The sequence below is a fragment of the Xiphophorus couchianus genome, chromosome 15 (assembly GCF_001444195.1).
Source record: "Xiphophorus couchianus chromosome 15, X_couchianus-1.0, whole genome shotgun sequence".
NCBI classification, from domain to species: Eukaryota; Metazoa; Chordata; class Actinopteri; order Cyprinodontiformes; family Poeciliidae; genus Xiphophorus; species Xiphophorus couchianus.
The window spans coordinates 23,656,892-23,683,507 of record NC_040242.1 but is presented as its reverse complement, the minus strand read 5'-3'; the positions used below and the strand labels follow the sequence as shown (position 1 = coordinate 23,683,507).

Sequence of the window (26,616 nt, the reverse complement as noted above, 5' to 3'; positions counted from 1 at the left end):
TGTGTAGCATTTTTGTTGTTTGAGTGTGAAACTGTATCGATATTCAATTTTAAGTCCCTTACAAAGCAATTTCCTATACATTGCTTTATTTTTTTTTTTAGCAAACTGAAACTTTGGAAGAAACAAGATGATATCGATAAGAAAAATGGCAGAAGAGTCTTTCATCTTGACATCTGCGATACCAAACAAGACATTTTCATAACAGAGTAAGGAATCTGGTTCGATATTAGAATATTCTTTTCCTTCGGTGACGTGGTCATTAACCAACGTCCCAGTTGAACTCGAGGTTCCCTTCTTTTCCTCCCCTGGAAAACTTTAAATATCTTATCCATCTCCAGACCTTACTCCTATGTCTAACCCTAAAAACACACACACAACACACACGCACCCCTCCCCCCCCCGCAACCCCCCCCCCCCTTCCTCACACACACACACACACCACACACACACACACACACACACACACACACACACACACACACACACACACACACACACACACACACACACACACACAAGAAAACCAGCATTTCCTCCCTATTTGCTCTCTGCTTTCGTGACGTTTCTTTTGGCGCGCGCCCATTGGACATCCACCCCGCCCATCTCGGTGACTGATAGCCGTGCAGTGGCTGTCTCCTCCCCGCGGCAGCAAACTCTATTTGAGCTGGGACCATCGGATCGGTATAGAGAACCGCTTCAGTGTCGTCAATGGGAAGCGCGAGAGACGGTGGCAGCAGCGAGAGTTACGGTCCAGACTGAACCCGCAGCGGCACTATGCTCTCCAGCTCCAGCGCCAGCTCCAGCTCCAGCCCGTGGCTGTGGATTACGCCGTTCCTTCTCCTGTGCTGCCATGCGGGCGGCGGGGGAGCCCAGAACGCCAAAGAAGGTGAGTTCCCAAAGTTTGGATTGTTTTCGCCTGTCCCACGGAGCAGCAAGTCGTTGTCCGGAATAAACTGACGTCCTTGTGGAAAAAAATGAACAAAAGTCACGACATCCCTGGTTTTGTTATTTATCAATTATTTAAACTTTTGTTAATATTATTAGAAGCGAAGCGTGTGCGGCGACGATTTCCCGACAGCAACGACAGAGAGGCGGGTTGCTCTTCGTGTTTTTACGCACGGTGATCCAAACCTGAAACGTGGATTATTTGCAGATTATCTTGTTTTTTGTTCCAGGTATTAACAGCTTGTTTGCTCAGCACTAAAGCTGCGATCTGTCTTCACTAACTGGGTAATATGAGCGAATCGATGAGCAGGCTGGCCTTGCTCGGAGTGAGTGCGCCGTCCATCAGGACGCAGCTTTGGACGGTTATTTCCTCCAAAGTGGCCTCGGCTCTGACAGTCCAGCCTGAAATACGACAGTCCGCCACGGAGCCGCGGTCGCTTCCAGACGCTCAACTTAAGCCAGGCTGCGAGAAACAAAATAAGATAAAGGAGGGTACAACTGGACGCGCTTTGCAAATCGGATCAGATATATTAAAAGAAGGACATTCTAAAATTTAATTAATGGATCAACTTGATTTTTAACGACCCCCCCCCCCCCCCCCCCCCCGCACACACACACACACACACACACACACACACACACACATATATATATGTATATATATATAGCCTGTCTATCAGCACTAATCGAGTCTATCAGCACTAATCAGTTTTGCGCCGACTGATCTGATGAGGTGAATTTTAAATGTCTATCTGCGGGATTTTTCCGAATCCACAAAGCGCACAGCGCGTCGTCTGAGCGCAGCCGGGCTGTTTTTCCATCCATGCCTCTCAGAGAATCGATCTAACTGCTAATAATAAAACCTCTTTAAAGAAGTTGATTTCCAGAAATCTCCGCGGTTCCGCCATGCGCTGCCAGGAAACACATCCAAAATAAGCCGCTAGTTTTACAACATTCAACGGGCTTATAGTTATTATGATTTAAAATGATCAAGAAGCATACATGTTCTTATCTTCATATCATAATGAAACAATTAGAAGTAGCTGAAGTGAGCAGCCAGTAATTGCAAATTACGCGTATAAATATTTCACCAAATGATGACCGACCTCCGGATGTTTCCAGTGTTCAATGAAAAGTTTCCCAGTAGACCAGGACCTGCCTGCTGCTGCTGCTGCGCCTTTTGTTGCATGTTTCAGCCTTAGAGCTGCTGCTTGCAGGAATGAGGTCACAGGTAGTTATGCCTTGCAGACAGATAGACACACACACACACACACATGCAAACCTAGACAGAAAAAGGACATAAAAACATGGTGCACACGCACACACACACGCTCACCCACACACACCCACACACCCACACACACACACACACACCCACACACACACACACACACACGCACACATATATGGCCTATAGGGAGCCCCCTGCCCCTGGAGTGAGTTTTAAACACCTGCCTCTTGGTTTCCTGTCGCTAGTGATTCTACTGGACTCAAAGGCGCAGCAGACAGAGCTGGAGTGGATCTCCTATCCTCCCAATGGGGTAAGTCTGCAGAATCCCTGCATTGCTCACATGCATTCCAGTGGATGCCCTCTGCATTTCGATGTTTTTTCACTCACTGCTTTCTTTGCTGTGTAATAGGGGACAATAATGGTTTAAATACACACGCACACACAGGTGATGTGGTTTCTTACTCCTCTTACAAAAGGAGCAGAAGAGGGACGAGTTTGCGAGGCTGGTTTGTGCCTCCGAATGCAGCCGGCTTTTAACATTCAGAGCACAAAGGCCATAAGTGAACCATTTGCACAAGTCTGATTAAAGCAAGCAGTGACAAACTTTTAAAATAAAAAATGCAAGGACAATCTGATAAACAAAACACAATCATTGTTTAAAGATGTGTGTGTAAGATAGAACATTCAATCTTCCTCCTCCCTCTGCAGGTTATTGTCTCTAGATTTCATTCACCTTTGATCAGTTAGTTTGATCAGCTCCAATTTAAGTTTCCATCTGTATCTCACAGCAATATTGAAATGCATTTCCTTATGGATAGATTCATTTTTAATTCATCTTGTTTCCTTTTAGTGGGAAGAGATCAGTGGCTTGGATGAAAACTACACACCCATTCGTACATACCAGGTCTGTAAAGTCATGGAGCCCAATCAGAACAACTGGCTTCGGACTAACTGGATAGAGAAGGGCGATGCCCAGAGAATTTTTGTTGAGCTGAAGTTCACCTTGAGGGATTGTAACAGCCTGCCTGGTGTGGTGGGTGCCTGCAAGGAGACGTTCAACCTGTATTACCAGGAAACAGATTCCGAGGTTGGCCGCGGCTTGAGGGAGAATCAGTATGTGAAAATTGATACAATTGCGGCGGACGAGAGCTTCACCCAGGGAGACCTGGGCGAGAGGAAAATGAAGCTGAATACAGAGGTGCGCATCATCGGTCCCCTGTCCAGGCGGGGGTTCTACCTCGCCTTCCAGGACGTCGGGGCGTGCATCGCCCTGGTCTCCGTCAAAGTCTACTACAAGAAGTGCTGGTCGATCATTGAGAATCTGGCCACCTTCCCAGACACAGTGACAGGATCTGAGTTCTCCTCGCTGGTGGAGGTGGAAGGCATGTGTGTGAATGATGCTGAGGAGGAGGCCGATAACTCCCCGAAGATGCACTGCAGCGCTGAAGGGGAATGGCTCGTGCCCATTGGGAAATGTATATGCAAAGCTGGATTTCATCAGAAAGGAGATGCTTGTGAGCGTAAGTAGTTGAACTTCATTTAATCTGTGTGACTAGAGGTGTCATACCACAGCAATAGTTTGAAAAGACAAAATATGTAGTTTGCAAACTTGTAATTTGCTTAAATACCAAACGATAGAAAGCATATTAACAATATGGACATGGACAGCTGAATATTTGTGTTGGTAAAAGGATTCATACAGCTGAATCATTAGATTTTATTCTAATTGATTGTGAAGCTCTTCATTTTATCTGTCTGAGTCTGTTGACTTAGGGATTACACAATAAGTTGAGTTGAGCTCTTCAGCACAAACGCTTTTCTCTTCAAGTGATCCAAAGCCGACTCGGTCAGCAGCAGAGTCCACTGGTTCAGCTGTGCCATCCTGTTCCCCCAAACAGTCCTGACACAACGGATAACAGATACGGCGGCTTTTTCTGTAGCAGTAGAAGAAGAAGGGTTCAATTGTTTTTGTGAGGCTGGAATAATGACATTACTGTAGAAGATAATTTGCCTTTTCTCTCCTGAAATATTTGCAGGATTGTTTGTTGGTGGCTACCCGACTTGAATGATAAGAATCCTTAGAATAGATCCAGTAGATTAAACCGGGCCGTCTTAGGTCATAGAACTAAAGTGGCGTTCATCATCAGCCAAGACTTTTTTTTTCAAAGTGGACAACCTCAATCTAAACCACTTATAAGGAGCAGCAGCCAGTAATAAGTGAACGGAAAGCGCTTTAGAACAAATTAGCATCCCTGGCAGACGAGCTTTCTGCCACGCTGTCATCCATTAGGGACCCCTCTGAGGGAGGTGTGCTAATGAAATATATTAGGCCATGTAATTTAGAGCAACACAGCCTGCCTCAAGTTGTGTTATGTCTCTAATGTTAGCAGGCTATCACTGATTCAGCCCCATGGAGCGACTTCTTATTGTTCTTGTTGTTTTAATATGCATAAGATCCAGTCGTGCCCTCAGGTTTGAAGAAAAGCTCAGAACTTCTCTCCACAGGGAGAACGCTGCAACTCAAAACTAATCGCTCCAACCACCTTTTCTTATTGTGTCTCACTGCAAAGCCCCCACAACGGAAGCCTGTCTCTATTAATTAATCTGTTTGAGGGCCAACTTATGGAAGCACCTCTAGGTAAGGCAGCAGCATGCTGAGTTTATCCCCGCATTGTTTAAATCCATGTGAATCAAACTCCAGCTATTGATGCTGCACCTTTATTAGCTTTATCTCTGCTGAGCCATGAGACACTTCTGTATTAAGGGGTGCTTAATCTAAATAAAATGAGAATCATGTTGCACCATCAGCACTTCTTGCAGTGGCTCCATTGACACCAAATTGTCCATTCAGTAGTTTCCTGAAGAACAGAAACTATTCAAAGTATTTCTATCAGCTGAACAACAGAGCAGTTAGTCCAACTGTCTGTGACTGTAAAAACAATTTGAGGCAAATTTCACGAAGCTGATCCAAAATAATTGATCTCAATGGTGAAATCAATATATAAGGGTTATTTTCTCACTGTAAGAAACAGAGTAGCGTCCCTTGGATTTTATTGCCTTCTTGCTTTTCCACTGCATTAACCAGGGTAAAAACTAATTACCATGGCAAGAAAATGCCCTGGCTTTGAGGGTCGCTTTTTGTTTCCTCACAAACTTCTGGGTTTTGTGGAGAGAGGGTGCTAGACATTATTTTTCAGTAATACTGGTTGAAAATGGCTCGTGCTTTTCGTTAACTGTCATTTAATAAGAATCTAAACTTCAGCATCTGTTTGTAGCAGTCTGGGGAGAAGGGTTGAATTTCTCCAATGAGAATCCTCCTCAAGCATATTGAAATGTTTATTATGTGAGGGAACAATAAATACAAACAAAAGCCCTTTGGGTAGTTAACAGATTTTTAAGAAAAAGTGCTGTTGATGTGTAACACATTCTTTTTTGAACCATGTTTCTCAGGCTCAATTTGTTAAATATCTGTGAATGCTTGTCCTAAAGGGATTAAAATACAAATCTACTGCATAAACACTGTGAAGTTTAGGGCTACAACTTGAGATTTTTATCCCGAACTGATCTATCACCGCTTTTCTCTTGGCTCCACCTGAAACCTGGAATCTGGAACTGCTTTGGTAAAATCCCTTAGAATTTGTTCTGACAACACTTTTATGGGGAGTTTGAAGTAACCCTCTAGAATTCATGCAGCTTAGTTGTTGTGACAGAATTGTTAGTTATAATTTTCTTGCTGAAAATCGTGATTTACTCTAGTATTAGGAGCCTCGTAGACTCTGTCACCGTCAGTCAACACTGCTGCAGTTAAATGCTCGATGTCTGAGATCTGTTTTGGATTTCACAGTGGTCACACACTCACACATACATGCACATGCACACGCATACACATAAAATGACCTTGCTAAATTATAGATCCAGAAAAAAAATCTGTCTTTGTCAAATCCGACCTTTGGAGGATTTTAGGACTAGGTGCCATAGATTTAATTGGCAACATAGCTGTTTCTATTTTTTACAACCATTTAATTTGATGGACATGTCCTAATTTCAGATGAGCACCAGTTCTCATACAGCAGTTATTCTCCTAAGACAAGCCTGTTTTAGGATTCCATGATAATAACATGAGCAGTGAGTAAAGTATCCAGCTGACATGTTGGTGCAGGTGGAGTTGGTGCTTTTAGCTGTCAGTCATTCCATTTGAGAACCCCCTGTGTGGAGCGAAAGACCTTCTCCAAAACTTGTTGTGATCCACTCATTCATCACTCTCTGCAAAGAGGGACCCCTTGTCTTTCACTTGTGTCCACCCCCTTCCCTCTTCTCAGTGTGTCTTTAACTCTTTGTATTGCAGTAAATGTCACTCAGTCTCTGCGCCCGCTGCGTTCGTTCGGTGGCCTCCGTGGAGGGAGTGTTGAAAAAGGCCCGTTGAAGTGTCCCAGCAGCCTGCCAGGGTTTCATTTTGCGAAGAAGTGTGCATTGTGAAAATAGCATCCATTCATCCCCTGGTTCTGTTCAGCACTGTCTGCTGGTTGTGGCGGAGCCACCGAGTCATTCAGACAGAACGGGCCCTTGTTGGGGGACACTTATGTCTTTGTTTGACTCAATACCGAGAATGGATGTTGTCTGATTTTGACACATCACTACCAGCGCCTGTGAAATGATTAACTAGTGACCCTCAGCCAAACAAGGAAACCGACTGTGACGGCTAGAGAACAGATAAAATGCTTCACATCTTGCAGCTATTTCTCTTAGTGCATGCTAACAGGAGAATTAATGGGATACTGCAGCATCCTGTAGATGCTGGCCCCATCCGTCTTGACTGTCTAGGACTTAGACAGAAGTTAGTTGGAGACTGATTGATGATTGAGCCCCCAGAGGAAAGGGGCAGAGCTTCATCTCCCTGAGACAGCTAACATGCATAGAAGCCAGTTGGCAGTTGGAGTAGCCAGGCCCAGCTTCAGGCATGGAGATAAAGTTTTGTTTAGCATTTCAAATGAAGGCAGGAAGCCAAGTGTCATGAGTCCTCATATGTCTTGATGTTCCCTCTGATTGATAAGGTGAGGATTTAATGCAGCAAATGACTGCCTTCTACTGCTCCCCCAGAGCTTAATTATGCAAATGACAGGTGTATGCTGAACCCACAGGAGACCCAAGTGGACCTAAATCACTTGGAATTGGAATAAATTGGTGATGGATGGGATCCTGTCACAACCCTGTGCTTGCTATGAAGAGCTTCCCAGGGCTTTTCCTGTCTGTTGTCCTGACCTGGCAGGTAGCAGTCAAACACACAGATGGAGCATTCTTTGCTCAGGTTCCTACTTCCAATAGAGTTGACAATGTTATAAAATTGATTGCTTAGGGGCGGAGTCCCAAGATATTTAAATGAAACCAAAAGGAATTGAACTGAACTGAGTAATGAAAAGAGAACCTAAGTCATTGATCATGTAAAATGAAAATAATATGCTGGCTCATCTGAAAGGTGAAGATTTAGCCTTTGGCCCAGTTGACAGATGAAACTCTCAATCTGAATTGTTGGTCAGAGAGAGTAAAAAGGTTTTTATCTGTTTGTTTGCAAGTTTTTCTTTTTATTTATTGTTTGATTTGTGCAAACCCACTGACAGATAAAACCAACATTTTTAAACACTAACTTCTCAGAAAATATTTTGGATTTTTCTGATTAGTCATATAGACTAGAGTCTTAGAGGAATTATGTTATCATATAACTTTTGTGTGTAAAAATCTAGAACCTTATTTCTGTTGCTTTGACGTGGTTAAGAGTCACCTCAACTCTATCTCAATTTCTCCACTGGTAGAGGGACAAAAATGTATTTTTGTAGAATGTAAAAAAAAAACAGATCACATTTAGTTTCAGATTATTATTCCTATAGACAATCCTGACTACATTACCATATTTCTTTGTGGGTCTTTTGCTCTAATGTCTTCTCATTAGTAGACAAAACCACTGGTACTTCCGCTTAGGAATGGACAAGCAGAAAGTTAGAAAATGGGGTTTGGCAAGCAGAGAGGAAAACTATTTATTGTACTTTCACGTCCAGACCCTCACCCTCTCCCCTTTCAAATATACATTGTGAATGAGGAGAAGCAAAGGGAGGACATCCACACGGTTTGGTCCGTGCCAGCTGTGCTTTCTGTGGAATTTAGCAGCGTTGTCAACACATCAAATTAAACAAAATGCCTCATTTTAGAAAAATCTCTGAGTCTGGGGCTCGGAGGCTTGGTAAATATTTGTTCTCAAGTGTTATGTGATAAAGAAACAATGGGCTGGCATATACACTGAGAAGGCTGCATCACAAAGGACATAATACATTAATATTCAGGTCTAGCAGATGTTGGGGCTGTTCCTCGAATGCAAACGGTGTGTACCTAATGGAACATGGATCCTGTCCACCTTTCTTGGATTGTGAAAATGTTGCAATAAATCATTATCAAAATTTTTGTCTCATGAGTCTCAGGGCAACATTTTTAGATCAAATTTTTATTTGCCAAAAGAAGTGATTTTGGTACAAAATAAAAATCTCACCATCTCTTTTTTTCTCAAAGATATTTTAGGCAAAAAGATATTGTTTTGCCACAATATCTTTTGCAAAGATATTGTGCCCAACACTTTTGGCAAAAAATGACATAGGACAAAATATTAGGAAGGTGACGACATAGAATAAGACAATGCTTTAAATTAAGCTGAAGTTTTACAACTGAACAAATAAATGAGTAAAACATGTAAATGAATGTACCGATAAAGGACATTAATAGGATTGGCTTAAATCCATGGAGGATGGATCTGGTTGAGGTTATGGATAAAACAGATGTCTAGGCTGAAAATGGGGAGGTAATTTGTTCCATGAAAAAGTTGAGTAAACGTCTCAACCAAGTTTCAACATTTATTGGATGTTGACATGCAGATGTTTGAAGTCTCTCTTTTCAGGCACAATCCTGTCTGTTGTGCTCAGGCCTCATGAATCATATCTAATTATTGTAAGTATCTCACAGATAAAGCAGCACTGCCCAACATTTCCTAGAGGTATTTCATCAACGCTGTGTCATCTGTTTTATGAACCAAAGTGTGGTTAAGAGAAGTTTAATGCAAGCATGTCACGGGACTGATGATGAGAAATTTACAGCAGTTTTGATGGGAAAATTCTGATTCATGTTGATCAACGGGGATTTTGTGTCCCTGAAATTTTCTGACTTTCATTTTGTCAGTACAGGACAACCATGCAGACATGTCTTCTTATACACCAATATTCTCTCCCCTTTTTATTCTTCAAATAAGGAACATTTATCTCATACATTGATATCATAATCAGAATCTCATAATCGATATGGAGGTGAAAATAGTTTTCATGCAAGACTGTTGGGACCAGTCATAGATGAAGAGCTGGCTTTTAGTATCAGTTTGTACTTTATTGAATTTTTCTGTGTTTTTTAATTCTTACACATTTTAGTTGATTCCTGTTAAGCTGTGCTATGGTTTCAATTATTTTTTTCTCCTGTTGAGTACATTTACGTGACGGATGACTGTCAGGCTGAAGGCTCCTTATACGTCTTCATTCACCAGACTCATTTGCACAACTGAGCAACATTGCAGGCCAACACATTAGAAATAAACTTAGAAACATTACTCTTTTTCATAAAGCATTTGGAGAGAAAATCTAAAAGTAAGACAGTCATCAGATTTCTGATATTTATTGAAAGTCAAACATCATTTTCTTTGTGATGGGGCATGGATGTTTTGTTGGTGTTTATGCATTCCAGCCTAAGACTTCTTTTCAAATGTGAATTGGACATGACTGTTTTAAATTTAGCAAGTGTAAAAAAGTGACGGCTTATTGGGATTGAATTCTTGGAATCTGACCTGCCAGGCCTAATTGGAGACCCTACGCCGCATCACGTGAAGGGAGATATTCCAAGAAAACATTCCTCATTCTCACACAAACAAAGCCAGATGGTTAGTTATACTTTGTAAGCCCCAGAAAAGGAGACCTTTGTGACTTTATGTCAGATAATGTTATTTCCAAGGTGACGCCAAGGTTCACATTAGACCATACATGAGGTCGGTGAATATTACCTTCATTTACACATGGCTGCAGACCGGCACAGGAACACAATGGAGGCCTGCCGGTTGTGTTTAGTAATGTGAGCGCCCTGGTTGACAGGACACTGCCAAGAAGAAGATGGATGATCGCAGCAGTTGACCCCTGATCACCAGAGGAGTCACCTCTCTGTGCCCCTCCCCCCTGCATGACAAAGGAGCCCTCCCTGCAGTGCAGAGGCTCTCATCTCCACTTGCACTAACAGGTTCAGACATCTCCATCGATCCCTGCTTTCAAACCTCTTGCCATTCTAAGCTTTTGCCCTTTTTAGCTATCCAAACTGTGGCACAGATGTCTTTTTTGTAATTGGTTGCCTACTGGCTTCTTGAGAGGGATGTGATCAGACAGGCGAACTCCATGTCAGAAGACAATGGCTTTGGTGTTCCGTGTTGTGTCCCTGTGGCATGAAGGTGAAAGTGATATGTGAGGGGGCCCTGGGGTCTCGCTACCGCAAGGAGCAGCAGGGAGCGCTGGGTTGTCAGTGGAGCTGCTCCTTTGGGAAACCTCAGACCCCTGGCTCTGTGCTTCAATCTTCCTTTAAGAGGAAAATCAATAACTTATTACATAACTGCACAGTTTCTTCTCCACCGACATTCAGAGAGGTGGAAGCAGAACTTAAAAAGTGTCAAGGTGGCTTTGTTGCAGAAAATGCAGCTGCTTCTGTCAGAATTTCAGAGTTTCTTCCAAACACCAGAACTACTGTTTAATAATAACCAAGCATGGGAATAATTATGAATCATGCAAAGTAGGACTGGGTGATATGGCAGAAAAACGTAAAAAGACATAAGTATTCCATATCAGTCAATATTAATTTTTAATGATTAGTTTTTTATTTTAAATATCCAAAAATGCTGCCAAACTGGTTTTGTCTTTTATTTACAATTTCCTCTTGAGCTGTTGTACGTATTTTCTCTTTTTACTCCATCCTGTTTTTATCATTATTAGTTTTAGGCAGTTATGGAACATGACTGGCTAAAAAAAGAAAAAAAAAGAAAAATGAAACTTCTCACACATACTGTGTGTATTCCATGAACCTCTCTGACTGTGTATCCGGCGATACTTGAGGATTAATAGTCGAGTTTACAGATTGCTGACACTTCTCTTGACAAATTCCTTTTTTTCCCACAACTGTAATTGATACAAGCAAGTCTGATGAGTTTGTTGAGTGCCTAGCCCCATTTCTTCTCCACCAGGCCCGCCACCACACAACCATCAGTGCTACACCGAGAGCAGCAGTCACAGTACAGGTCATTTCGACTGGTTCCACTGACTCTCAACATTATCAGTTCGGTGTTGCACACAACACAGTTCGATGTGATTGCTGTTTCCTGTATGAGTCAGTTCATCACAAAGTACGCATCTGTGGTCACAAAAACTTCTCTCTGTGGGGGAGTGTCCGACGGATATCCGGATTGAATCGGATTCAAGTTCGCACAGACCTCTGGAGTGCGGTAATGTTGGGCATTTACTCAACAGTTTGTTGCTAGGCAACTAAAGAGCCACCAGCCTTGTTTACCTGGGCTATGAGGGGTTGAGCGGCTAAAGCCTTATTCCCTACATCCCCCATAATTCTTTGAGGTTCCAGAGCAGTGAAATTATCGACATTCTATTGGATGAAATTTCTTTTGATGCTAATCACTTGTCTATTGCAATCATTTGCTATTGTTATTGTTTTATCGCACAGTCCTATGGTTTGCTCTAAGATGCAAAGTCTAGTCGTAGTTTATTTGCACTGTTGCCATTTAGCAAGAAGGTCTTACATTTGATTCTCAGTCTGGGAGTCATTGCGTGTGGTTTGCATGTTCCAATCAAACATCTATGAGTTTGCAGGGATGAGCTAGCTTGACATTGTTCTAACTCTTTTTGTTGCATCTGTGATGGGGTGGCCGGACTAACACAGGCTGCATCAAGGTCAGGAGGGTTGGCAGGCACAGGAACAATCCAGAGATAATGCCCAGTTGCTGACTGGGGACATTTTTAGCAGCGGTTTTGCTTGGGCTGCAGGGTGCTTTGGGTTTGTCACACTTGTGGATCCTGTTCTTTCATTCCCATAATGGAGAGTTCAATTCTGTCTTGCAATGTCTGTCAGCACAACTCCTTTTTTAAGCCATGTCATCCATTACAGGTATCTGCCCGGTCACCCTTAAGGGCCCACTCTCCTGTTGTCATGTGAGTTAAATGAACGAAACAAAAGACGATTAGGCAAGGGTATTTTCCATGTCACTGAGAAGCCATTTGAAAAAGCTCACAGCAGATCAAAAAATCGAGGTCCTCTTAGTAAGACAGTGTGCAGATTCATGACACAGCAGAGCCAGAGAGAAAGGCCATCATTTTACTGCATTTAATTTTGGAGTGATTTTCATTTTCTATATCCAAATCCAAGCAGGAGTTGAAGGAGAGAGACGACAGGTGTTTAAGTTTGGTCTTTGGCGTTTGTATTGATGTATGCAGCGACTAATGGAGTTGAAGCAATCATGTTTTTTGAGATTATATTCCTTCTTTTATATCTCCCTTTTAACCACAGCAGATATGTTTCTTTAACAACATTCACTTCATGGTCTTTCACTTATTTTAAGTTAAGTTTAAAATATACCTTTCTGCATGTCTGTTCTGAGATAATTACCTCCTGCCAGATAAAATGAAAGTGAGCAAGAATCACCTGCAGTTTCGCAGAGGACTGTAAGGAGGCATTTTTAAAGAATCACTATCAGCAGGAAAAGCTGTCTGTTGCTCCGAACAACAGAAAATAAGATCAACACATTTACAGCTGCATCTTTTAAGAGTAAAAATGAAATTAAATACTCTGAATAATCTGACATCCTGGAGTCAATTTAGGGTCATGATGCTAAATTGAACTGTCACAAAATTTGAAACAAGCATAAGTAAGTCTTTGGAAAGCTAGTCAAACTTTTTCCACATTTAAGAACTGGCTATTGTATTAGTTTTACCCAAACCACAGCAGAATTAGTTTAATTTTCAGAAGAACTTAATCAGAGTGCGGCTTTGATCTTTGCTGTATACATCCGAGCCGGTGCCTCCTTTGGGTTTTTTCTTAGAGGGCGAATCTTGGTGCCCTCCAACACAGTGTAAGGGAATGCTAATCTTCTCATTGTTTCTCACAGAAAGCTACTTATCTCCTGCTAAGCACAGGTACCTCGGATGAATGCCCTGGTTGTGTGGACGTGCGGAACTCGGCAGACAGACGGAGCCTTCTCCCGTATGTGTAGGGTTAGGGAGAGGATCCAGCATAATGCCAACTCAGTCTTAAGCCGTTTCTTACAAGTTTCAAGGCTTCCTTTTTATTCTGCTTATGGTTTCATGGAAACTGTGACTTTGCTTCTCCTGTTCTTCCAAACCGGGGGGAGTTGTTGATGAGAAAACGTTGGTGTTTGAAACATGATTAGCAAAGACTCTAAGCTTTTTGTGTTTTGATTTGTTTTGTGAGCCTGAAATGCTTCCTACATCTTTGGTGTGAAGATACTAGTAGGCCAAGGATTATAACTAATGATCCATACAATTCAGCCCCCAAAAAGATATTTACCCACAAAAACCAAGTAGAAAAGTAAGTCAGGCTATTAAAAACAGGTTAAAATATCACAAAGTTTTTAAATTAAATTACAGATTGCCATTTTGCCTTCAGAAGCATTTGATTTGATTTTACCCCAAACTATGTGGTAAATGGACAGAACTTCTTCTGTGTCTTTTTTACTTGTAACAACTTGTTACAAGTAACAAGTTGTTACTTGTGCCTTTAGACCATGAGTCTGGCTCACTCACGAACACAGGTCAGTTGGCAGCTTGGTGCTATGCCCAAGGGAACAACTACATCTGGTCAGGGAGGAAGATGGAACTGAACCTACAGTTTTCCAACCACTGTGGCCACTGAGCCAAACCAGTATGCCAAAGGCCAGTCGATGGCTTCCACAGCATGTACAGTGCATTCGGATTCAGAGTGCAAATTAGGGTTGGACATAATTAGGAAAACATTACGCATTGTACAAGATTGTTTAATACTAGCCATGTTAATTGTTATTCATCAAACCTCACTCTTCATTTGTCTTTTCTGTCATGTCTCCTTGTTATTTTATTTATTTATTTTTTTCTCCGGAGAAGTTTTTGCGGCGCTAGTGGCTCATATTTTTTCTACAGTAGGCAGACAGGAAGGAGGGTGAGGAGAGGGGGGAAGACATGCGGCAAAGGTCGTCGGGACCGGGAGTCGAACCTGCGACGTCCGCGTCACCTCCAAATGTGGGGCGTGCTAACCCCCTGCGCCACCACAGCACGCCCCCTCCTTGTTATTTTTGATATATTTTAGCATTTTGGCTACTTTCATCTTTATTTGGTTAGTCCATCCAAATGGTTAAAATATCATTGGCATGAAGAGTGTAAGATGATTCTTTACATTAATCAGACTGTAACAAGTGCAGCGAACTGCACAACTAATGCACATGCAGTCCCGTCCTGCTCCCTGCTCCCAGTCCTGCTCAATCACACATTTCAGAGTATTTGCATTTGACTCACACTGCAATTACAATAAGACATAAAATGGAGCTGGAGTATGTTGAGCAAAATCTAAAAATTAGAGAAGTTACACCAGTAAGCTAACAGAGTGCAAATTCAGAAGTCTGGAAATATCTTAAGTTAGTAGTTGCCGTGACGTGCGGTCAGGGGAGGCATGTGAGGTCTGGCTTCACGGAAAAATAATATATGATAAGATAATTTATATTGCTATTTTCACCCAATGGTTTGTACTATAAAGAATTTATTTAACTTAGCAAATGTTGATAATTTTTTCTTCAAAAATCGCGGAAATTTTGCAGTTTCCCATTCAAATGCTTGGAAGCACAGCTGGTGAGGAAGCAGTGAGCTGAGCCTCACCTGGGATTACACAACTTCTCGCAAACTGCGCTGGCTACCATTCGATGGGAGAATGTTCCTCCTGTCTTTATGTCGCCAATAAAATATATGAACTGATTTTCCATAATTTAGCTTATGCATATAATGTACAGTGTTTATTGTCCCCAACTGTGTGTGTAACGTGATTTGTGTGCTGAGGAGCGATCAGAAACGGCAGAGAATAGAGACGAGGTGAGGCAGGCAGTTCTCTTGCCTTATGGCAGGGGGCGCTCATGATCCCAAACATTGGTCTGGTGACTCCATGACTGCAGAGTAAGAGACAGTGAGCTAGGATACAGTCAATAAGTCAAGTGCAACGATAGCTTTATTGTTTTCTCCTCTCTTCTGACGTCAACATGGATGACTACATTTCTGTACTTAAACAGTTTTCTAAAGTGGATTTTCAATCGAAACAGGAAGTAATACTAAAGAACATCAGATCTGAAAGGTTTGCTTCAAACTACGAGACCGGGTATACAAGACTGGCTTTCTGAATGTCCTGCTAGAAACTGTCTTTTCTGCTTTCTTTGCCATCTTTTCTCAACGTGTGGTACTGTGTGAACTCAGATGGGACTTTGTGACTTAAATAATTTGCCAAGAAGCCTCACCAAACATGAGTGCACTAAAGCCATTTGGGATGTCGAGGATAGACTTTGGATGAAGGGACATTTTTGTGCAGAATGAGTGGGGCGTGCTTCATTTATAGTAAAGGTAAGACTGTAATAAAATTTTGTCATTCAGTTTTTTAATGTAATGTGCATGTTGTGGGCTACAGTTTAAAGAATTCAGAAAAGAAATAACCTGCAAACTGCTGTTAGCTTAGCTAATAGCAGCGGTAGCTATCTACCACAGCGATCATTTATTAATGATCGCAAAATAAACATTAAGCCTAAAACCATGCTACTGCAACAGACTGAATGTACTGTTTTTTGTGTGCTAAATATTTAAGTGCTTTTTGGTGTTGAATCCTGAAACATAAAGTGGCATTGTTGTCAGTTGCTATGGCAACTAGTCTGGGTGTACCTTGACCAATGCAGACAGTGAGAAAGAAGTGGTTTTGAGTTGTACTTCAACAGTTTTTTTTTCAAAGAGACGTGTTGGCTTCATCCAGTGCAGCAAATGTGCTGCTTTTGTCTTCTATGTGGTCAGGTTGGATTTTTTTTAGGCCTGATCTAAACTAATGGAAGGCTTTACAATCTCAAGACTTACAACTAATCACCAGAGATAAATTGTCAAAATATCAAAAAGCTGCTTAGCAAATAAAGAAAGGGTTTTGTTGTCTGAATGACAAGTAGACAAGCAGTACTAGTTGTTTAATTACATGTACAATGATTTTCAATTGAAGCACATTTATGATATTGATTTTTTTGTTTATTTTATGTATATTTATATTGTAACAAAACAAATACTAGCAAAGAAATATTTCAGCATCACCATATTGGTGAAAATGCTAGTAAATGCATTTGGTTTAATAAATATTCATTCTTCAAGGTACACTTAAACTGTTCTAAAAGTTTTAATACTGGCCATTCAGTGACATGAGTTGAGTGTTTCAATGATTTAGAAGGAGAAATACACCCAGCCAGGATTCTTACAGGTCTGCATGTCTGCATTGCTCTAAATTACTCACAAGATGTAGAGACTCTTACATCGGAGGGGAAAACACCACAGGCTTTAGTCCATAAAAGAGATGCAACCATAGTTCAGCGTGCATAAAAGGCCAGTAAACAGAGCCTGATGAATGTCCACACTGAGGCCTACTATTTATTGAGGCAAAGAACATAAGTCACATCTAATCAGAGCAATGCAAGCAGGCCCAGGGCAACATTAATGCATAAGAAATAAGCTCTGTGTGAGCTATTGACATCCCTCTGTATAGTCAGAACACCCGGTCATGGTCCTAATCGCATGCCTTGAAAGTGAAGCTGAAAAACATAAAATAGGAGTTGGGCTTTTAAAAGGCATTTCATGCTTGTCAGAGCATCCAGCTAGACGTGGGGCTTTTTGAAACAGATGACAGAGAATGCTTATGACGGTCTTAGCAGTGGATCCCACTGTGATAGACGCCATCAGATGAGTTTAAAGGTGAATTGGCTTTTTTTTTTTGCAAGGAGTGAATGATTTAATTTGCTCTCACACCAGCTTATCTTACACAACTGATTGTGTTTAGACAACAGATGAACCTGCCAAGGGGAGAAGAATTGAGCTGCCAGGCCTTCTCTAACCCCTGTTACTCCCACTCACCTACTGATGTGTCAGGTAGTCCCAAGTTGGAATACATTTTGGGCTCAAGGGTAAAGTGACTACTTAAAACAAGGCGCCGAAAAGAACATCTCTTAGAGAAGCATGGATGCAAACTCTTGCATTCCATTTTCTTGGTACAGGTTTGCATTCATACAAACATGACTGCTCATCACTATGTCTACATATGTATTTATGTAGACAAACTTCTAAGTATCCTCTTCACTTTCCTCTTCACTTGACAATTTTATCTCCAGTCATAGTTGGAGATCCCATGGGATTTGGGTGTTGGGAGGCTCACTCCCCCCAAATCTTGAAAAAGTGTAGAATCTCCCCCCTCTCTCCTTCCCTCCTCCCAAATAAATAATAAAATAAACTTTTTGTGTGTAAACAGTATTAATATGAGAAACAAAGAAACAAAGAATGAAGTAAATCTTCCATTCATCTAAGATAAAAATAAGGGTGAACTTTTAGGTCCTCCCTGCCACTGTTAGAATAATGGTTTAGTCAAATGTGTAGGAGGAGCAACAATAGAACCCCAGGCTCAGTTAGAGCGTCTGAACTGAGGAGCTATCTGTGGCTCTGCAGCACAAACAAAAGTAAAAAAAAAACTTCCTGTGATTAAATACTTACAGCAAAAGACATGTAACACATTTTATTTTCTTTCACTGCTAAGAAACACATTAACAATAAAAATCAGACTGCAATTCATTATTGCATTACTTTAGCTGAATCATGATAAACTGTCTTGTTATTGCTTGGAAATCAAAACCAGCAAACCTGTCTATTGCATTGAGAGAGTTGAGCTTTCTTTTTATCGAAGGTAGCAAATATTTCAATCATATTTAGCTCTCTAACTCTTACGTTAATGAGAGGAGTCTGAAACGAGAGGGAGGGGCTGAGCCTTTTGAGTGGCTGACAACTCAGTGTGTGGGAGCTGAGAGCAAAGGAGAGAGAAAGCAGAGCAGCTGACAATAGATTGAAAAAAAGAAAGTATGCCTTCATTTCTTAACATCTTCAACATACAGCTTTCCAAAGCATGAAATAAAATCTGAATTTTTTTTTCTAGAAAACACTGGTGGTTTGGGGCAAAATTTAAGCTATGATACTTTCCAGATATTCATTATTTCTACCTATTGTAGGTTTTCAGTCATCCAGGACATGGAAAAACCAAAAACATTTTAGAAATAGAGCAACGTAACAAATTTGAATAATGCATAACTTGCACTGAGGGACAGTACAATAAAACCAATGTTTATGAGTAAACAAAACTTGGTTTTATTTAGATCCTAACAGTTTTATAAAAGTGTAGCAGAGAATAGGTCAGTGAGACTGAACTGAAGTCATATCTAAACATTTAAAGTTTAGTTTGACTTGTATGGGTCTCAACAGTTTGTTTAATGATGAAAACAACACATGTGCATTGCCACTTAATAGTCAATATTGGTCTACATTAAAAACCTTTCATATAAGAGATATGTGACTAATAATGGACATTTTAATATTATTGTAATAATTATATTAATGTGACTATTAATAAATATATTAACGTGACTACTAAGTACGTATTAGTCATGCAATTTCAACCCACAATAATTACCAATTATTCAGTATACTCTATGCAGTGCTGATAAAGTTCTAACTGTACATTTTATGTTAAATTTTACTATATGTTTGCCAACTCCACTAAATTGCTCTAAGAAATCTCCTTGTTTTCTGTCCCATTATTATGAAATGGAATTTCTTCCCTTCTCTCCAGCTTAGCTAAGCTAGGCTGCAACAAATGATTTGGACATGTAGAAAAATTCTAAAGCATCAAGGTAACAACTCTAAGCTTCTGTTCATTTGATGAAATAACAAATTAATTTAATATAACTGACCATATTTGCGCATTTTTTTCACATGGGGCAGCCATTTTACTAATGTGCTAATGAAGGCACATTATCTGATGTTAATATACACATCACACGGTGTTGTAGTCCAGAAGACCAGGTCATAAATAAAACAAATATAATTTTGTTTAAAATCAAATTACTGATTTTGTGGTGCTACTTTTTAAATATTTGAATTTAATTTTGTGATTTTTTTTATTTTTACATTATTAAACCCATTTACAAAATCCACATAAAAGATAAGAAAAACAACAAGCAGACAGATTGAACACAAACTTGAGAGGTGAGGGGTTATCAGAATTTAATAATAAAATAAGGGATGATTTCTTACATTAAGGGACATGCTGGGACTCTGATCCTTGGCCTTTCATTAAGATGGGAGCTTGTTGGTAAGGTATCCTTTATGTGGTTCAATGTTGATTTCATTTCTCATTGCCACAACAAGCCAGACTTTTTTTTTATCATCTATGAAACATGTTTATTGATATTTCTATTATTTTGGGGTCACTTGTTTTCTGTTGAGGTACTTTGTTTATCTTCCTGCATTTGGGGGTGTGGGATCTCCAGGACTTTTTGTACAAATAATTACAACTCGGTCAGTCACATAATTTCATAGTAATTTTCTTACCATATTTTTTTAATGCAGACTTTTTTTTAACAGTTACATAATTTAACATCTTAAACCTGTCACTTTCTGAAAATAAAATCTATCAGTGACAAAACAATCTACAGTAAATGTAACTACTTAGCACTGAGGCCAAATTGCTTTGGTAGAAAAATGTATTCGATAATAAAATAAGGTATGGAGAAAAATGGCATACGGAAAGCAGAACCATTACAAACAGCACATGGTTCTGTGCGAGCGCTCAGAAGTGAATATTAAGATCAATCCTTCAAAGGAAATATATCTGCAGCGATTGCGAAGCCACAGGTGACAGGATGCATATTAAACCAAAGCTGTGTTTAGAGCTGATGCTTACCTCAGAGGCCAGCCTTCGTTATCATTTTACAGAGAGCTAGTGTTTTTTGAAAAAAAGAAAATAAACCGTTTCCTTTATCGTGCTTGACCCGCTCCACCTGGCATTCATCAGCGGCGGGGCCAGCGTGTTGGTCCTGTCAGCTGCTCTCCTCCCTCTGCCTCTTTTATCACTCTAATGGGGTGCTATCTCCCATCCTGCTCTGCCCAGGTCTCCACAGCCATGGCTGGATCCCTTCTGCACACATTCCTTCCACATATGCCCGAGCGGATTTAACACATAATCAGGCCGGACGAGAGGGCGGGAGAAAGGGGGGAGGCCCCGGCCCTGACGGCACTCATCATGTGTAGACCAGGGAGAAAGAAAAGCCCACACTAGTCATTCTCACTTTGGTTCCAGCAGTCTCCAAACAACAAACAGAATCTTCCACAGTCTCACACTTGAATTCACTTTTAGCCCTGTCCACAGCAATATTGAGACCGATGAGAGGAAATATAATATTCCTTTTTCTGTGCTTTGACCAGTTCTTTTCATCACCAATAAACAATTTAACCTTGATTGGAGTTGTGCCTTGCAATCAAATAAGGGAGATTAGTTTTCAGGTCCTCCAAGACCACGTTTTTTTTTAATCCTGGAATTGGCATATATGAGAGTTCCTTCCTCAGTGGTTATTTTGTATTTTAAATTACACTTAATTATTCAGAGCTCTGAATATAAAGCAGATAATGTGTATGTACTTTTTTCTTTTTATGACCCATCAACAAGCTTACAAATGAGCTTGTTGTAATGGGAATGTGAGATTCCTATGCAAATATACACTGCCTGGCCAAAAAAAACGTCGCCACCAAAAAATGGTCACACACTCTAATATTTTGTTGGACCGCCTTTAGCTTTGATTACAGCCCGCATTCGCTGTGGCATTGTTTCAATAAGCTTCTGCAGTGTCACAAGTTTTATTTCCATCCAGTGTTGCATTAATCTTTCACCAAGATCTTGTATTGATGATGGGAGAGTCTGACCACTGCGCAAAGCCTTCTCCAGCACATCCCAAAGATTCTCAATGGGGTTAAGGTCTGGACTCTGTGGTGATCAATCCATGTGTGAATAAGATGTCTCATGCTCCCTGAACCACTCTTTCACAATGTGAGGCCGATGAATCCTGGCATTGTCATCTTGGAATATGCCCGTTCCATTTGGGAAGACAAAATCCATTGATGGAATAACCTGGTCATTCAGTATATTCAGGTAGTCAGCTGACCTCCTTCTTTGGACTTAGACTTAGACTTAGACTTAGACTGACTTTATTGTCATTTTGCATGCACAGGGTATATACAGAACAAAATTTCGTTGCATACGGCTCAGGACAATGTTTTGAGGTTCCAATGTTGTGAGGTTACTCCAGAATAAAATAAAATACAGTATAAAATATGAATTTAAAATATAGAGTGCAGAACTGACAGTAAAATGGAAGTTATTTAGCTCTGTACATGTGCAAGGTATGAAGTGGAGACCAGTTTTTGAGTGCAGTCCAGTTAAGAGTTCAGCAGTCTGATGGCAAGTATGAAAAAGCTGTTTCGGAACCTGGTGGACCTGCACCGGATGCTGCGGAACCTCTTTCCAGAGGGCAGCAGGGAGAACAGTCCATGGTGGGGGTGTGAGGGGTCACACAATGTTGCTGAACCTAGACCTGACCAACTGCAGCAACCCCAGATCATAGCACTGCCCCCACAGGTTTGTACAGTAGGCACTAGGCATGATGGGTGCATCACTTCACCTGCCTCTCTTCTTACCCTGATGCGCCCATCACTCTGGAACAGGGTAAATCTGGACTCATCAGACCACATGACCCTCTTCCATTCCTCCAGAGTCCAATCTTTATGCTGCCTAGCAAACTGAAGCCTTTTTTTCTGGTTAGGGAGGCTTGTACCTATTTGCTTAGTTAAATCCAGGTGGCGACTTTTTTTTTGGCCAGGTAGTGTATATATCAGTGAAAAACACATTGACATGTGAGTCATTATGCTAAAAGCTAAGTAATCAGTACTGTGTCCTCATTCTTGGTACTTCTGGTGTGGATTGGATTTGGCCACCTTGTTTGTAAGTGGCCATGATAAGCATTAGCTCCACTAAGTCAGAGATTTTTGAGTATGTCTTGTTCACCAGTACTTGCAGCAAGAAGAGAACAATCAATAGCCAGATTGCAGGTTTGTTTGCAGTAATAAGCAAGTCCTCCGGTGAAGAAGGGGATGAGTTCAATGTGTTCTTGATTTACACATTGGACTCATTCCCTTCTTCACTGGAGGACTTGTGAAGAAGGGGACTTTGGCAGTGTCATGACGCTCAGTCTATACTGATGAAGACTCAACTGACCCCAGGATGCTGAGGGTCAGGGTTAGAAGGTGACAGTGCTACAGCAGCTTAACGTCCAATTCCCATCAGTCCACAGCTTTATAAGGAACTTGTGTTTTCATGTCTCCATCGATAGATTCACATCATTTAAACCCCATCATGGTAACATTGAACGGTAACAAGGATCTGAAAACTATTGTCCAATTTTTACTGGTGTTTAATTCTTGTTGATGGAGACATATTCCTCCTGAATGGTCAGATTTAGAACACAACTTCTCAGCAAAAGCAGAATGCTAAGACAAGAAAATAAACCTAAGTGCCATTATGTCACCTCCAGAGAAGGCCACTAATTATTTTCAATATGAATAAAGGGGAGCAAGTCGGACTTGGTAAATAAGGAGTCGATTCTGTGCTTTCTGCTCCTTTGCTGTCCATTGTCCAGAAAGTTATGACTTCCAAACTCTGAGAAAAATTGGATGCAATTCAGGAATTTTAAGATGCTCTGTTCATAGGACAAAGGAAATGAACCCGGGCTTTGGAAAATACTGAAATCCCCTCTTCCCGTTTTTGTGCATATGTGTCAGTGCAAGATAAAAATACTTGGTCCTGCTCTCCAGGCTCTGATAGAGACATTGTAGCCACAGGAGTGTTTGATTATCTGTGTCCCACTAGTCTGAGGACCTGTCCTTTCCCAGGCTCTTTCTCCTCTCTCTTTGTAAAATTGCTCACTGCGGCTTGTCCGCCTAACATGAATGAATGAAAATGCTCGACCAGTGGAAGGGAAATTACAGATTGCTTTCTCTTTAGCCTGCTGAGGAACTGGCTCAAATGTAGCAGTATTTTTTTTCTTCGTCTACTAAACCTCAGCGTGCTTCTCAAGGGACTGACTTGTTTGTCTGTGTTGTAAATAAGCCCGTTGTTGAATCGGGTGGTGAGCTTTCTATAACTGACCTCTTGTCAACAAGTGCAAGCCTGCTGACACCTTTTATCTTCTCAAGAAGAAGACCAGACTGGCTTAAAAGCCAGTTTCCAAACAAATCATTCTGAAACACTTCATCCTTATATGTGTAATTACATGATGGACTGTAAGTCCTCCTGTCATAGTCATTGCAAGTATTAGAGTCGGGCCTTTTGTGCAATGTTTTAACTTGTTTGTGTCATTGTTTGCTCGTAAGGTGTCAGTCATTTTGTCAGATGGGAAGGCTACCGGGTAAACAGAGCCAACGTAATTGCTTTGCAGTTATTTCTCCTCAGATAGAAAGTGTTGCTGCAGGGACAGTCAACAAAGAACGCTCTCACTCTCTATCAACTGGCTTTGACTGAGAGCGTTCCTGCAGCATGGAGAGGCAGGGAAAGGAGAACTTCTCGACAGACTGGAATGCTGGGCTGGGATGGCTATGTTTGTACTTGTCACTCAATGCACTGCCAGTTGTGGTGAGAGCTGCAGAAACACTTAGTTGCCCGTGTCATACAGCCGTTCGATTTTTGAGACCTCATTTGACGCCTTGTTGGCTCTGTAAACATTTCCGGCTGCTAAACTCAGCTGGGTGCACTGATAAACACATATACTGTCAGTGGAAAGAAGCAGAAACAGCAAATATGAGTAATTAAAAACCAGATTTCCCAGCATATAGGGAAATATTGAGTCATAAATATTTATTTGTGATCTAACTGGAAACATGGCAAGAGCGAAGGCAACGGAGGACAGATTTGCCCAACGGTTTGAGTTTAAACTCATCAGTTTTAGCAGATGTCTCTATTCATTAACACCATCAGAAAAGTCAACAGTAACCAGGCTTTTATTGAAAAATGGGATAAAATTGGTGAGAGGAACAGAATGCGAGGTTGTCTCTTTCAGGTTGGATTAGTAAAAGATGTCCAAGCAGGACTGGAGTTGTGGGATAAAATTGAACCCATTGTAAGGAAAAACAGATTTTGATATTTTGATTCATCTAATCCTAAAAAAAATATTCAGTTTATGGTGCTCACAGGAATTGAAAATAACTGCTTTTAAAAAACTTGCAGAGAAGTCACTTTCCAAGTCCAAGCACCTTGTTTACAGAGGTGCACCAATTGGCTGATACTCACTGAAAATCTGCCACTGTCCCCTTTGGTATCGAGCAAAATCGCAATCGGCAGGCCAGGTTTTAAACGATTTGTGATCAGCATAAGAACTGTAATCGATGTACCATTACTTGTCATGTAATGTCGTATGTTCAGTCACAGCAAAATGGGGAAAAATTTGGCATAAGCAAGGTGCACCTAAGAAATGAGCTAATGAGCATTATATGATCACTAATTTAATATAATGCAGAAATGAAAGATTTTTTAAGACACTTTTTTGGCCCACATTAATTGGCTGTTACCTTATGCCTCTGAGTAAAACCAAAACATATCGATATAAAATAAAGTCCTGTCTTTAAATCACTGGAAGCATTTAAAGAAAACACCCACCTGAAGAGGCTACATCATTATTGAAGAATGGAGGATAAGCATATTACAAGTGGTAGCTTGTAGCTCATAGTTATATCTAGTTATAGGCTTAGTGCACTTAGCTCTTCTCCAAAAGCCTCCCACTCACTCTACTGTGGGCTGCAGATCCTCCTGTCTGCTGTCACTGTGGGAGTTAGCTTCAGTCCCAGCTGGGTTCTCCCCCTCAGCAGGCTGGCCACCCAGCAGATGAGCTCTTAGAAACCTAAAGGCAAACAGGCTCACCGCCTTATCAGAATGTTAAAATGGCTGGCATTCAGACTGAAAGCTGCAGGATCCAGCCAATTTTAACCAGCTGGAGAAAGCCCTTCAGTGTCATTATGTGGCACTGTTTACACTGCAAATCAGACACTGCAACTACACGCAGCTTACGTTGCTGTTTCCTAAATATTATCTCTCGTCAGAACTTTACAAATGGTAAAAAAAAAAGCTAAATATGATGAATAAGCACTTGAGAGCTTTGTGAAGAGGTTTTGTGCAGTCAGCATTCAGGCTTTTCAACCTCCTCCTGGATTTGTTTTCAATTACCGGCTCACAAAGGTAAAGAAAGATTAAAGATAAAATCATGTCATTACTTCTTTTTTTTTTTAAAGGCCTTGTTTCACAAGCTTGCAGCAGAGCAATAAATAGAGAATGACAGCGCTTTCATGTAGCCAAAGTCAGAATCCCCTCAGCTTCAGCTTTGGCGTCTTTTTCGTCCCTGAAAGTGGTAAAGCGGAAAACTCCGTCCTTCTCCTGCCAGAGCTGTCAGGAGGGCTGGTGGCTGAAGGAAAAGAAAATAAGCTGAACAAAAGAGGGGATCTGAAATCGAGGGGGAGTAAGAAGGATAATCATAGCCCTTTTACCCCAGTAGCTCATGAAAAATACATTTTAGTGTAATTTCATAGTTTGTATGCAGATCTATTCACTGAAGTATAGACTTCTTGAAGATTGTTTTGGAATCAGAACGATTTACTTACCTGTTTTTTCAAAGAACCCTGAGCTAACTTTTGTTGTCAACTAAAACATTGAAATCATGTGGCCTAGGTTGCAGTTCTTTTTACTATTCTTCACACACCAGTAGGCACTGGCTGCTATGAGATTCTCAAGGAACTGCATTGTATTAAGAGTGTCATTCTTTTCAGAATAATATTTAATGACAAAGGTTGTAAATATCCATGAAGACTCCTTCATGTTCATGACAGGACTTATGTTATGTATGACAGTGTCATGTCAGTCTTATGCACACCCCTTTAAATCAAGTGTTATCTCAGAAACTATTTAAAACACTCAACTAACCCTCAAATCAGAGTGATGGTTGTCATTCCAGGCCTAATCTTTCTACTACATGATAAAAGGTGAAAGACTCCTGCTGTTGCTTCTTCAAAAGCCAAAGGTTGACCATTAATTGTTCTTTATGCTAATCTCTGCATGTATAATATCTATTATATCTCACTGATAGTTCCTGTTCTAAACGAGTCAAAGCCCTCTGCTGACCTGAACATTTATAAGAA

General features: G+C 40.9%; 1 protein-coding gene across 4 annotated transcripts in view; it reads left to right on the top strand.

Annotated features, from left to right (window-relative positions):
- The first annotated feature begins 519 nt into the window (after positions 1 to 519).
- Positions 520 to 26,616, top strand: part of epha7 (eph receptor A7) — a 118,271-nt gene continuing 92,174 nt past the window's right edge. The window contains exons 1-3 of one of the 4 annotated variants that reach the window (XM_028039419.1): positions 520 to 886; positions 2,422 to 2,486; positions 3,027 to 3,696. In XM_028039419.1, the coding sequence (XP_027895220.1) occupies positions 775 to 886; positions 2,422 to 2,486; positions 3,027 to 3,696 (847 nt within the window). In that variant the 5' untranslated portion in view covers positions 520 to 774. The remainder of the gene's footprint in view (positions 887 to 2,421; positions 2,487 to 3,026; positions 3,697 to 26,616) is intronic. The other 3 variants (XM_028039418.1, XM_028039416.1, XM_028039417.1) reach the window with 3 other exon arrangements.